The sequence below is a fragment of the Lemur catta genome, chromosome 1 (assembly GCF_020740605.2).
Source record: "Lemur catta isolate mLemCat1 chromosome 1, mLemCat1.pri, whole genome shotgun sequence".
In the NCBI taxonomy this organism is placed as follows: Eukaryota; Metazoa; Chordata; class Mammalia; order Primates; family Lemuridae; genus Lemur; species Lemur catta.
The window spans coordinates 108732827-108746381 of NC_059128.1; the positions used below are offsets into that span (position 1 = coordinate 108732827).

A 13555-nucleotide genomic window follows, 5' to 3' on the forward strand; every position below is an offset into this window, starting at 1 on the left:
ACGGCATGTGCGGAGGCTCAGAGGAGAGGAGCCTGGCCCGGCGGACAGCAGGCCAGCCGAGTTCTGCAGTGAGGTCTCCAGCTGAGGGTTAAGTCTGGAGTGGGGAGAGTAGTGGCAATCAGCTCTGGAATCCTGGGGACAAGGTGGTGCCACGTGCATGGGGGACAGTAAGGATGTTGGAATACGCTAGAGGGAAATGGCAGGTTCCTGCTGAAAACACCCAGGGGGGTGTTTTTGAAGACACTGTACGGAGCTGGGGCGATTCTCCGGGTTGAGGAAACCAGACTCGCCGAAGCCGTCTGGGCTCCTTCCTAGTCTGCAAAGGGCGAGGGGCGTTTTCTGAGCCCCATTTAGCGTGGAAGGCCAACCGGCGAAGCTATCGTCAATTGGTGTCCACTCAGGACCCGGGGCCGAGGGTTCTCTGGGGCGGGCTGTCCTGGGCACTGCAGGTGCTGAGCAGCATCCCTGCCTCCACCCACCCCATGCCAGGAGCTCCTCTGCAACCCAGTCACAACCACAGATGTCCCCAGACATCACCCAGTGTCCCATGGGGGACAGAATCACTCCTGGTTCAGACCCATCGGTCTAATGGGACAAGTCTTGGGAATCTTGCAGACCCACTCGCGACAGCCCGGGTCGGTGGCTTTGATTGGGTTCTCTGAGAACATGGCCTCAAGGGCTCAGTCACCCAGCCAAAGTCCTTCCAAATTTTAGCAAGACGGGGAGCGCCAGGACCGGGAATGCTCCCCCTCTTCAGAGGACAGGACACACCTGCACTGCTTTTCCTCGTTGCTTTATTACCCGTGACAAAGACCCGAGTTCACAAACCACCGATTCAATCTCACAATGCCGTGGAAGACCCTTCCTGTCCCCCCCTCCACCACTACCCTCCATCAGGGGGGAAAAAACAGACAGACAGAAAGGAGCCGGGGCCGGATGGCAGCGGGAGGCCCCTCAGTAGGTGATCTGGTACACCGAGGCATGGTCCCCGGAGCCCGTGACGACCAGTCGGTTGTTGGAAGACACGTCGCAACACATGACGGAGGAGGTCTCGGGTACCTGAGAGGGTGGGGGGCAAAGTGAGCCCTGACCTCCACTGGTGAGCTCAACATGGTCCCCTCAGGGCCACCAGGGTTCCCGGCTCCCAGCCCGCCGTGGTACCTGGAACACCATCGTGCCCACGGGCATGCTGTGGATGCTGACGTCGTCCATGCCGACGCTCACCCACCACTGGCCTGGGAGGACACGGGGGGGCACGGGAATGCCAGCTGCCGAGGGTCAGACCCCACCCTCCCTCCTGCATCCCCCTGCGACGGCATGCCCCAGAGTGGTTTCTGCTAACCAGGGGCTCTGGGGTGTTCCAGAGGGACATGGGGTGGGGGCCACAGGGGGCTTCCCACCCCACCGGCCACTTACCAAAAGGGGAAAACTTGAGGCCCAAGATGGTGCCACCACTGGACCCCACCATGTGTGTCTGGCCCCCGTGGGTATCCTGCAGCCACTGCTGCCCGTTGGCCATGCCCAGGAGCACCCAGTCTTCCTGGGGGCTGTGGGACAGGCTCATTATCTGGGGGACGGGGGGAGGTGGCAGGGAGGAACCTGGTCAGGTCCCAGCCTGGCCCAGGAGGCAGGCAGGAGCCCAGGGACCCACCCTAGAGGCCACTTTGTAGCTTCCCAGTCCCAGGCCAAACAACTTCCTCCCTCTGCCTCAGTGTGTTGGTCTGTGAAATGGGCACAAGCCTCCCTACACTTTGCACCTGACACAGAAATAAGAGTATTTGACATTTGGGTAACAACAGAGAATATTCCTAATGACCCCTACTCCTGCAGTGTCACCAAGACTCAGGAAAAGTCCCTGCACCAACCTTGTTTCTCTAACCTTGTTCGCAGCTGCCCGGCCAGGCGGGCTCCACCCCCGCCTGCGCACCTGAGACTCGAATCTGTACTCCAAGGGCTTCTTGACCATCCGCTGGTCCCAGCACCGCAGAAAGCCGTCCAGCCCCCCCGTCCAGATGTTGTGGTCTTTGACCACGATGCTCTTGGCACCGTTCGGGTAGCCCGTCAAGTCCCTGGCCAGAGGGACATCAGGAGGGGGTCAGGCCAAGACTCTGAGGTTTGGGCCCCAGGAAACACCACCACTACCTCTGGGCACCGAAGGGACAGCGCCACCCTCAGTCTACACTAGCGCTGAAGTGTGTCTAGGAGAATCCAGTCAAACAGGACAAGGCAGCGGGGCTGGTGGGTGGGATGCCGTATTTTATGTCAGCCATCGACTCCCAGAAACATTTACGTATCGTTTTACGTTTTTACAACAAATTTGCCCTCCTAAGAATCCTGGGGTTGTCACACTCTGTCCAGGTGGGGGGAAACTGAGGCAGACACAAAGTAGGATGGCTTCGCCTCAAGCGAACAGCCCAACTAAGATCCGACTCTGTGTCTCTCACTTTCTCAAATGCAAGTTCAAGGTGGAAAGGGATTCCGGCTTTGAGAGTGGTCGCAGGACGCTGGAAACGACCCCGGCCCCTGCCCACCCTCCTGCGCCCCTGCACCGGGCCACACCTGACCACGCTGTGATCCCGCAGGTCCCAGATCCTGACTGTGCCACTGCTGAAGCCGCTGAAGGCCAGGTTGTCATCGGGGTCGGCAGCCAGGGCCTGGCAGGTGAGACCCCCACAGGGCAGCTCATCTTTCACGTGCAGGGAGGGCGCCGCCAGGTCCCACACGCTCACGCCGGCCAGGTTGTAGCCGCCCGTGAGCAGCGTCCTGCTGTTGGACGAGAGCAGGCAGGTGCGCAGGTAGGCCCCTGGGGTCTGCGATGGGCAGAGTCACGTGAGCAGGCGGCTCTCTGAAGCCCAGCCCGGGCCCCGGAAGCCCACCCTGCCGCCTCTCACCTGTACGGGCAGGTGGGTCTCGGGGAACCTGTCCTCGGCCACCCGGCCGGTCAGGCTCCACACCTTGACGCCGCCCCTGCCGCAGGTAAACACGTGCCGCGTGAAGCCGCTGACAGCCACAGCGAGCACGGACGCCCCGTGTTCCAGCGTCCGCAGCGTCTCCAGCTTGTACGGCACAGCCAGCCGCCTGGATTGCCCGGGCAAGGTGTCTGGCCTCTTCCACGTGTCCTCAAAGTCCTCTGGATCCCAGCATCTCGGGGAGGGAGGGAGGCCTTGGGGTAACTGGCCTGTCTGTGAGCCCCTCTGTCCGGTGGGGGCCACGAATCCAGCCCCAGAGGGGCTTCATTCTTGACTAGATACTGGGGTTTTCTTCTTAGGCCTTGTTTCCCCTACTACATTTCCCCCAACATCCAACATCTTACCCACACTCCTCCAAAGAGTGCCCCTCTGCCACAGCCATGTTTCTTCCTTCTGCCTAGAATGCTTTGCCCCATGTGGGCAAACTCCTCTTCATCCTTTAGGGTCCTAACCATTAAGCCCCTTCCTCCAGGAAGCCCTCTCTTCCCCTATATCTGGGCTTATCTCAGCCTCAAACTACAAGGTTGGGACCATCTGCAAACACAGCCCTGTCCTGCTTCCCCAAATCCCTCGAATCCAGGGTGGTTACGTAGGGAAGGGGCAGTGCTGGACTCCACAGGCCCAGTTGGAGAGGACAGTGCAGCAGTGATGGGAGAGGGGTGATATAAACCTACACCTCTGGTCCCCTTCCCCTGCCCGGGACAGAGGTACAGGGAATTGGGGGGGTCCCTGCCACCTCCTGTCCCCAAGCAAACCATGCAGACTCTTACATGGGCTTCAGAAAAGAACAGGGTCTCCCAGCAGGCTCCTGCAGGGGGGGCGAGATCTCAGCTACCCCCATCATCCCTGCCCACTGGTGCCCACCGGCTCTGCCCCTCCAGCCTTGATGGGGACACGTGCTAGCTCAGACCTGCATCTCACCTGGGCCACACCCCAGCTTCTGCTCTCCTCTGGGGAGCCCTCAGGGGGCCTAGTGGAGGTCTTGGGCAGGCCAGGAGCTGGGCAGAAACAAGGGGACCTAAGCGGCTGGTGCTGGCCCCCCAGGGCAGGCTGCACCCTCCGCCCCAGGCTGGAGCCAGCCCCTTCCTACCGTGGTGACTCCAGGCGTCTTCTGTACCTGGCTGCGCTTCCGACTCACATGAACCCAGGGCCTCGCTTTCCTGCCCCTGGGGGATGGAAGATTCTGGTCAGACCAGCTGAGCTGCCCGGGGTATTAAAACCGGAAAACCTCAGGGGTGCCCAAGCCAGGTGCCCTGGGGCAAGTGGGGCTTGTCAACTGCCTGGGGTCCCTGTCTCCTCCTTGTCCAGGCAGAGTTGTGGACAAGTCTCATCAGCGCAGGGTCCCAGCAGCCCCAGACTACAGACCCTGGGCTGTTCTAGCACAGCCTCCGTCTCACCCGAGTCCTCCGTGGGGAGGCAGGAGGCAGGATGAGGGTGGAGGAGGTGGACAGATCCCACAGGAACCCCCATGCCCTGACATCGAGGACCCCAACCAGGACAGCCACCCAGCCCAGATGCCCCCGCCCAACCCTGGGTACAGCCACATGTATCTACTCACCAGCCCTGGCGCCTGCTCTGTCACTATGGCAACGGGAGAGGTGGAGGGGGATGGGGAAACAGCACAGTCGGGTTCACTGCACAGCCCCTGGGACCCAGCCCGAGACCAGCCCCTTTCCCCCCACCCCAAGGGAGACTCACTGTAGTGTCCCAGGTCTTTGGTCTCATTGTGGACACCGGCAAAAATCTGCCAGAGTCGCTCGGTCAGAATATCTTGCCAAAACCGGGGTTGATGGTCCCAGGACAGCCGAGTCTCCTGCTGGGCTCCTGCTCCAAAGGGCCACCAGAGCCAGTCGGATGACCTCGTGGCCAGGACCTCTCTGAAGTTCCACTCCTGCGGGGTCTTGGCCTCCAGGTGCGGGGGAGTGTCAGGGGGGGTGGGCTCAGCAGGTGGGATCTGGGCCACCTGGTACGACGGCAGGCACAGGGGCAGTGACACACGCAAGGACGTACCCTTCACCCAAGCCCAGACAGGGGCACCTCCACTCCTCGAGGACCCAGAAACCTACCCCCGTGGATGGGAACTCCTGGTGCTCGCCGCAGCTCTCCACCATCTGTAAGATGTTTCCTATCTTGGGGGGGCAGGTAGAACAGTTCAACATTAGTGCAGTGAGGGTTCCCTAACGCGACAGCGCACCACTTTCCCCGTCTGTGAAATGGGGACATACTGCCTGCCTTGAACCGAGGTTTGGGGCCAGATTAAACGCCCTGCTTTGTAAAGCAAGTTCTCAATACACCCGGAAGCCAGCCTCGGGAGCTGGTGACACAAATCTGACCCTGATGGCTGGTCACCATCAAGATACAGCTAGGTTCAAATCCCAGCTGTTCTCGTGCGGATGTTTCAAAGCGAAAACCTCACCACCACCACCCTCTGCTTAAAATGACTTTGAGAAGCAAAACAGCGTAGACATGTGCCTCCCTGGGTAAGGAAGATATCTTAATTTGCTTAAACAAACCTTGGATAAAGATACTAAAAAAACCGGAGAATCACCTACTGAGAAAAAGAAATCGCGACACTGGGGAAACCTTGGAAGAGAATCACTTTATGGTGTTTTATTTTTTTTTTAAAAACCCACATGACCACTACTGATTCCAAACTTAAAGTTTCCCAAACCGAATAAAATCTAGACCCGAGCTATCCAATACAAGCATAACTAGAGTCATGCACAGAATTGAGTCATGTACGTAGAATGTCGTAACAGCCACGTTCAAGGTGTAAAGAACTTGGCGACACAAACTCTAGATGTATTTCATTTAATCCAATAGGTCTAAACCGTCCTTCCAATGTGCAACTCATATAAAAAGAGTATTGAGTTTATATTGCATTCTTTTTTGCCTTGAGAGTAGGGGCGTGTGATTCACGTCCCAGCACGTGTGACCTTGGGTCAGGTCTGGCTCGAGTGCCCAGTGGCCAAGGGGTTGGACATCAGGGCCACCACTAGAGAAGCTGAGTGTTCAGATCTGCGTTGTGTGTGTCCGCACACACGGGCTACCTGTCTGTCCCCTGGGCAGGGTGAGGAGGGAGGGGCTGGGAGGCGGGACCCTCCCTGGGAGCCCCGGGCTGCTGTGCCTCCTGGGGCAGCGGGTGATGGATTCCCCAGCCCCGCCGCCCGCCTGTGCACAGAGCCCGGGGGAGCCCTCTCCAATTCACCCCGGCTCGTTAATGCGCAATTTACCGGCACTTTAATGCGCTCAGCAGGAGAAGCGCCGCTCCCTCCTGCCTGCTAGCCGCCCTCCCTGGGGAGCGGGCCTGGCGTGCAGGCGGCTGCTGGGATGAGGATTTTAACAGCGCAGGGAGGAGGCTTCGAAAACCAGGAGCTGGAAGCCGAGGGGTGGGGAGGGGCAAGTGGTCTGGCCTAGACCCTGAGAAGGGCCTGGCAGAGCCTGGGGCCCGCTGGGTGGGGACCCTCCCGTGTGGGGGCAGCAACAGAGGGGCTCAGCGTGGGCTCCTCACCCCCACCTGCCGGTACTCAGGTCCACAATTCAATTCCTTTTACCACGAAGCCACCAGCATCCCACACCTGCATGGTCCCTGGCTTCTGCCCTCACCCACCGCCCCATCTGTCAGCCCTCCCTGCAGCAGTCAGGGGGCACCTGTGAACACCCGAGTCAGGGCCTGGCCCTCCTCTGCCCACAGCCCTCCATGGCTCCCACCTCCCTCGGGGTCAAAGCCCAAGTCCTCCTCACCGCCACCAGACCCTGCACAATCTGCCCCGTCCCCTTCTCTCCTCCTCACTCTGCTCCAGCCACATGGGCCTCCTGGCTGTGCCTCCAACACGCCAGGCATGGACCTGCCTGAGGGCCTTTGCACGGGCTGTGCCCTCTGCCTGGAATAACCTCCCCTGTCCCAGTCTGACAGCCACACTTCCTCTCTCCAATTTCCTTCAATCAATCACTCAGATGTCACCTTCTCAGGGAGCCTTCCCCGCCCCTTCCACCCAGAACTGCAGCCCCTGTCCCCCTCCCCCCACAATCCCCATGGGGCTGGGTCTCTTCCACCCCCTCCCCAGCCTGCTCCTCACCACCTGACTCTCTGTTTACCAGGCTCGCTCACCCCCAGGACAGCTAGCCCTGCCTGTGTTCCCCTCTGCTATTTCCCTGGCCTCTACAACGGTATCTGGCAAGCAGGCAAGGACAAGTATCTGCTGAATGAATACCCATGTTCGCGCTGCTTCCTGGCCCCCCACCCTGCTAAGTTGCAGACACGGCCCTGGGCCCCTGCCAGTTACATCTGGCACAGGCAGAAAGTCCTGCCAGCACCCGGGAGAAAGGGCCAGGTGGCAGGAGGACAGGCAGGGGTGGAAGACGTACTTCAGCCTGGGCCGGGCGCCCTGGGCTGGCAGGTGGGAGCCTGCCCTGTGCCCGGCCCGGCTCCCTCGTGATCTGGGGCATTGACAACTGTCGGACATGGGGAGGACCACAGATTGGCACAGCACAGGCCCGGCCTGTCTGAAGCCGATGACCTGTGGAGGGTCACTCAGAGACAAAGAGCAGGCCTGGCCCAGCCCGACTTCCAGGGGAGGCACGGAGAAAGGACAGGAGATGCCCCCACCCCGTGTCCCCGAGATGTTGTAGGGGGGAGGAGGCCACTAATACCTCACAGGGAGTTCCAAGTCAGGGCCCATCCCCTCTCTGCCCACAGCCCTTTCTCCATGGCTCCCACTGCCCTCAGTGTCAAAGCCCAAGTCCTCTCCTGAGGCCCACCAGGCCCTGCATGACTTGCCCATACCTTCTTCCCTCTCTCATCCCTGCCAGGAGCAACCGTTCCGAGCCCAGGTGCTTACCTGCTTGTGGTGGCCTTCAAGATCCTCCTGCACCCTCTGCAGCTGCAAAGGGACAATCCGGATCACGCTGGGAGGCAGTCCCCGGTGCAGGCGGGAGTCAGGGTTATGAAGGCTGTGTGACCCTGGCCAAGTCTCTGCACCTCTCTGGTCTCTGCTCTTACATGGCACAGCACTTACCAAGCTCACAGGAGGAGCTAATTTGGGAGCTCTTTGGATTCCATTCCTGACATAAGGTGAAGGTCAAATCCTCCCTGCAGCCCACCAGGCCCTATTTGACTTGTCTCTCTCCTCCCCTTACGACTGCCCTGTTTGGGGAGGCAGGCAAGAGCCAGGTGTGGCTGTTTAACTCAAAAATTCAGTTCCTGGCCAGCACAGTGGCTCACGCCTGTAATCCTAGCACTCTGGGAGGCTGAGGCGGGCAGATCCCTTGAGCTCAGGAGTTCGAGACCAGCTTGAGCAAGAGCGAGACACCCCCCCCCCCCCCGTCTGTACTAAAAAATAGAAAAAAAATAGCTGAACTAAAATATATATATATATGTATGTATATATATATGTCTGTATATATATATGTGTGTGTGTGTATATATATATATATATACACACACACGCACATATAAAAACATATTTTAAAAATTAGCCGGGCATGGTGGCACATGCCTGTAGTCCCAGCTACTCGGGAGGCTGAGGCAGGAGGATCGCTTGAGCCCAGGAGTTTGAGGTTGCTGTGAGCTAGGGTGACACCACGGCACTCTAGCCAGGGCCACAGAGTGAGACTGTCTCACAAAAAAAAAAAAAAAAAAAAAAAAATTCAGTTCCTTAGTCACATGAGCTGCATCTTCAAGGGCTCAATAGCTTCCTGTGGCTTGTGGGTGCCACATTAGACACTCTAGACACATCTCGTGGGCATGGGGCAGGGGCATCTCCTCTATTCTCTGTGCCTTCCCCAGAAGTTGGGCTGGGCCAGCGTGTCCCAAGGCTGGGCACAGTGGCTCATGCCTGTAATCCCTGCACTTTGGGAGGCCCAGGCAGGAGGATCCCTGGAGGCCAACGAGGAGTTTAAGAACAGCCTGGGCAACATAGCGAGACCTCATCTATACAAAAAATAGAAAATACAGCCAAGTACAGTACCAGCTACTCGAGAGGCTGAAGCAGGAGGATCGCTTGAGCCCAGGAGTTGGAGGCTGCAGTGAGCTGTGATCGCACCACTGCACTCCAGCCTGGGCAACAGAGCAAGACCCTGACTCTCCAAAAAAAAACTAGAGTGGGCAGGGACTTCATCCTCTGCTGTATCCCTGAACTACGGCCCAAATGAACACCCACTTTATGTGGCATTTCTAGTTTTTGAGGCCAGGGTAGTACTAGTTAAGCAGCTTGGCCCAAGGTGTTAGCTCACTTGCTCAGAGTAAACAAACAGAACTAGAGGAGGGGGTGTCCCCAGCTTGTCCCTCCCCAGGTAGGGGCTGCCTGGGTCTGGCTTACCGAGTAACAAATGCTCTCCAACTTTGCAGCCAAATGTGGGGGACACCTGAAGGGGCAGAGAGAGGAGCTGGACGACCTGTGGCCTCAGGACCCAACGCAGGTGTGGACTTGCTTTAGGAGCCGAATTTAACGCATCGACTGCCACGTGAATTGTATCTAACTCACGCTAGTTTTGAGCCCAGAGCCTGGCAAAGCATATGTGACACACATCTCTTCACCTTGGGAGCCACTTGAACTATTTTTCAAGGTGCATATAACTTATGCACAGAAAACAACAAACAGTAACAAATTTTTCATTAAATTAGAAAGGATCATTTTGTTTTCCAAGTGTTTATTCTATTTTCCTAATAAAACACCGTGGCTCCAGAGGGGGGAAAAATTTTTTTTCTAGCATGGCCGTCACTGTGTTAAAGCGGCAGCATCCAAAAAAAAGTTCAGTTAGATTTTAATGCAGTATTTTCAACGGTAAAATTGAATGTAAACAAATGTATGCTGAACAAGAAAACTGAAATTTTGAATCCAAGCCAGGATCGGTATTACTGGGCTGTCCTTTTGGTTCTGGCTTCGGTATGGATGGTGATCCCTGGGCTGGGGGGCTTCTAGACCACTCACCCACAGGGCCCCAAGGAGAGGGACCAGGTGGGATTCCTTCTTGCCCTGAAGGCGCCAGCCCTTGGAATCACCCTCACCTGGAGAACTGTTCCATCTGGTTTAGGAGGCCCTGGGAACTCGGGGCTGGGGAGCTCTTGGAGGTAGGAATCCCACGATGAGGCTGCAAGGGTCAAAGAAGAGATTAATGAAACCTACAGGCCCCCCCAAACATCCAAGCCCCAGGTCTCCATCTCAGCCAGAGTTCTGGCACAGCCCGAAGGGAGGTGACAAACCTTGTAGGGGGTAAGATGGGACCTCCTAAAACAGGAATTTGCTTTTTCTCTTGTTAGTGTGGTACCTAAAGAGTATCTTTTATTTCATATGTTGGGCTGAAGTCTAAAATATTCACCATGTAGCACCTTTACAAAAAATGAATTTTTCTCTTAAAAAAAAATGAAAAAACTAGCTGGGCATGGTGGTGTGTGCCTGTAGTCCCAGCTACTCGGGAGGCTGAGGCAGGAGGATCACTTGAGCCCAGGAGTTGGAGGCTGCAGTGAGCTACGATTTGGCACCTGTGCTTAAGTGGGGCCGTGATGGGCTACTGCGTCCAGCTGCAAGGCCTGGCTGGCACGTGCCCAGGTCACAGGTGGATACAAGATCAGAAGGGAACAGAAGTGGATTGGAGCTTGGGCTCCCCCCAAGGCAGTGCCACCCACGCCCTCCTAACCGAAGTTCCTTCGAGAGTAGCCGTGGGGCTGGTCTGGCCCATAGAGATCATCTTCAGGCAGAAGCCCCCAGGACTTTAGCCAGAGACCCTAAAAAAATAACAAGGAGATGGCAGGTCTTGAGGACACAGCAGTGCCAGGGACAGAGCCAACCCTACCCACCCGATGTCCTAGATTCCTCCTTCAACACCTCTACCTGCCCTGATTAATGGTGGGGACCCAGAAGGCCTGAATTGCGCCCCCCAGACCTCACTCTGTGAATTGGGTCATTAGAAAGGGGTTTTGAGGGATGAGTAAGAGTTAGCCAGGGGACTAGGGGTCATTTATGAGACAGGAAAAGAGACCTCCCTCCACCCCCACCACTGCTGCAGCACCAAGCTCCTGCCTGAATTCAGTTCTGCCCCTGACGCCCCTCCAGCCCCCTCCCGGGGCTGGGAACCCTGGAGTCCCCTCTAGGTAAGGGGACAACTCACCTCCCCCAGGATGGAGGAGGAAACTGCAGACAGGTCAGCCAACTTGAGGCCAGGAGGAAAGACTTCCTCCTCCCCATCCCGCATTGAGGGCCATTTGACCCGTCGGGCCCCGCCCCGGCCCCGCCCAGCCGCCACCTGCACGGCGAAGTCGCTCAATGAGCGCGCCGCAGCTGCACGTGGGCTCGGGCTCCACGGGTGGTGGCGGACGGTGTTGACCAATCGCGAGGCCGCTTGCCCACGTGGGTCACGCCCCGTCGTTGCTGATTGGTCGGCTCGCCCAGGCCGCCGGACGAGCTGTCACTCAGCGAGCCCTGGAGCCGCCGCTTAACCCTTGCGGTCCGGCTGCTGGGAAGGGCGGGGCTCAGAGTGAGCCAAAGGCAACTTGGCAGGGGGCGCGGGGGGGGGAATGTGGGAGGGCGTGGGCCTTGGGAGGCCGGAGGGTGGGACTTGGGGAGGGATAGGCGGCGAGTAGTTGCCTCGTTTATGGAGTCTGATCATTTGGGGGGTCTTTGGCACTCTCACCCCAATTCTTGGAGATGGGCGAGTGAGGTTTTTCCTCCCTATTGAATAAGGCGCAATGCAAAGGGAGCTTGAGGCCCCTTTCTGGAGAGAACTTACTAGCTCCCCGGGATCCAGCGCTTCCTGGGAGCCCAGCTGGGGCTATGCATTTAATTCATCAGTGAAGTTTTCCTACTGTCCTCCCAGCCCTGTGACAAGGGATCTGAGAGCCATCACAGGGACAGCGAAGTCACAGCAGCGCTAGGTTGAAGGCCAGGGTCAGGGAGAGCAATGATTCTGAGGGAGAGCAGAGCTGGACTGGTCAAAAGAGCACAGCCAGGGAGGCCTGGGGTGATGATGCCAGAGAGACACCTGGGACAGACGGTGCAGGGGTCCTTACTGAGGGAGGGAAACCTCCTGTGTGTGGGCTGGTGGGTGAGGTCTTGGGGCTGTGGGTGGTGGAGATTCAGTTCTGGTTTTGGCCAGGTGCAGTGGCTCATGCCTGTAATCCCAGCACTTTGGGAGGTGGACGCAGGAGGATTGCGAGGCTAGGAGTTTGAGACCAGCAGGGCAACATAGCAAGACCCCGTCACTACAAAAATAGAAAAAATTAGCCAGGCATGGTGGCGCATGCCTGTAGACCCAGCTCTTGGGAGGCTGAGGCAGGAGGATCACTTGAGCCCAGGAGTTGGAGGCTGCAGTGAGCTATGATGACGACACTGCACTCCAGCCTGGGGAACAGAGGCAGACCCTGTCTCTAAAACAGAAAACAAAGCAAAACAAAAAGGAGTTCTGTTTTGGCTGGTTCAAAATTTCTACTTGAAATATGAAGGGGTCAGTCCAGATTTCTGGAGTGAGAGGTTGAATGCCTGCCCCAGGACCTTTGCACTGGCTGTCCCCTCGGCCTGGGATAGTCTCCCTTGGGCAGCCACTGGCTGGCTCCTGCACTCTGAGCTCTCTGCTCAGCACTCTCCACTCAGCAAGGCCTCCCAGGGCTCCCTTCCTTGTATCTCTCTTCTTGTTTTTTTTTTCCCCTCCCAATGTGGTTTGGATTGGAGCTCATTTTGTAATCTCCGTGGCTCCTGTGGCGGGAGCCTCCCACGATGGCTCTAAACCCTGCTGCGTTCAAAATTCATAAAATGCTGTCAGGAGTCTCCTACAGAGAGGCGTCCCCTCCGTCCTGTGACCTTGCAGTGTGACACGGGCACCGGGATAGGTCTCATGACTTGGGATCCTAACCTGGCCTGAGAACTCTTCCTCAGTTTCCCCTGTTCCACGCTTTGTTACTGGTGGGAACTGGAGGGTTTAAATGTTGGGATGAGTAGTCCGAGGAGGTTATAATGTAAACACGTATCAACGTGGGTTTTGCAGCCAGTCTGCGGGGGTTTTCACTTTTCATCCTTCCCCCCGCCCTTATCTGAAGGGTGTTTTTATTTATGGTCCGGCCTGCTAACTGCCTTCCTCTGAGGACTTTGCTCCGCCCCTGTCCCTAGCCGTAGACGGACATCGGTCTATCCAAGGCTGTGTTGTCGCACAGAGTGCCCGTGTGGCTATTTAAATGAACATTAATTACAATGAAATAAAATTTAAAATTCTATCCCTTAGGTGCACTGGCTGCATGTCAAGTGCTCAGTCCTTACATGTGTCTGGGGGGTGGTCATCAGCCTGGACAGCGAAGATCTAGAATGTTCCATCATCACGGAACGTCCCTGCGGACGGCGCTGATATGAGTTTCTTAGAAAAGAGAAATTCTGACTTCATGTGGAAGTCGGTAGCGTACAGGCCCCGCTGCAGGTGGGGTTGGGGTGACATTTGGTGCTTTCATTCGTCTGTTGTCACCCTCGGTTCCTCAGTTCCTCTATTGGCTGTGCCTGGCTCCTGCAGCCTGGCCGGCAGAGAAGCCACCTCCCTGGAGCCTGCGGGGCAGACGGATGACACAGCAGACAGGAGGGGAGCCCAAGAGCTCCTTCCTGTTCTTG

The 13555-nt window shown here is 57.4% G+C and overlaps 1 protein-coding gene across 1 annotated transcript; it reads right to left on the reverse strand.

Moving 5' to 3' along the window:
• Window positions 1-777: 777 nt before the first annotated feature.
• TLE6 (TLE family member 6, subcortical maternal complex member) lies at window positions 778-11152 on the reverse strand. The gene is made up of 17 exons (XM_045544700.1): window positions 11079-11152; window positions 10608-10695; window positions 9979-10061; window positions 9290-9335; window positions 7811-7852; window positions 5036-5098; window positions 4668-4932; window positions 4528-4550; window positions 4060-4135; window positions 3891-3967; window positions 3740-3777; window positions 2892-3144; window positions 2560-2810; window positions 1928-2069; window positions 1417-1567; window positions 1162-1235; window positions 778-1059 (listed from the first exon to the last, which is right to left on the reverse strand). Exons 2-17 carry the CDS (start codon window positions 10656-10658, stop codon window positions 955-957), a joined length of 1740 nt encoding a protein of 579 aa, XP_045400656.1. The 5' UTR covers window positions 10659-10695; window positions 11079-11152; the 3' UTR covers window positions 778-954.
• Window positions 11153-13555: the final 2403 nt, after the last annotated feature.

Excerpts from the sequence above, each read along its gene's own strand:
- TLE6 (XM_045544700.1), bottom strand. The coding sequence starts at position 10,658 with ATGATCTCTATGGGCCAGACCAGCCCCACGGCTACTCTCGAAGGAACT. Across the intron at positions 5,099-7,810 it reads TTGAAGGCCACCACAAGCAG|ATAGGAAACATCTTACAGAT; the intron begins GTAAGCACCTGG and ends TGCCCCCCCAAG. Across the intron at positions 1,060-1,161 it reads TGGGCACGATGGTGTTCCAG|GTACCCGAGACCTCCTCCGT; the intron begins GTACCACGGCGG and ends CCACCCTCTCAG.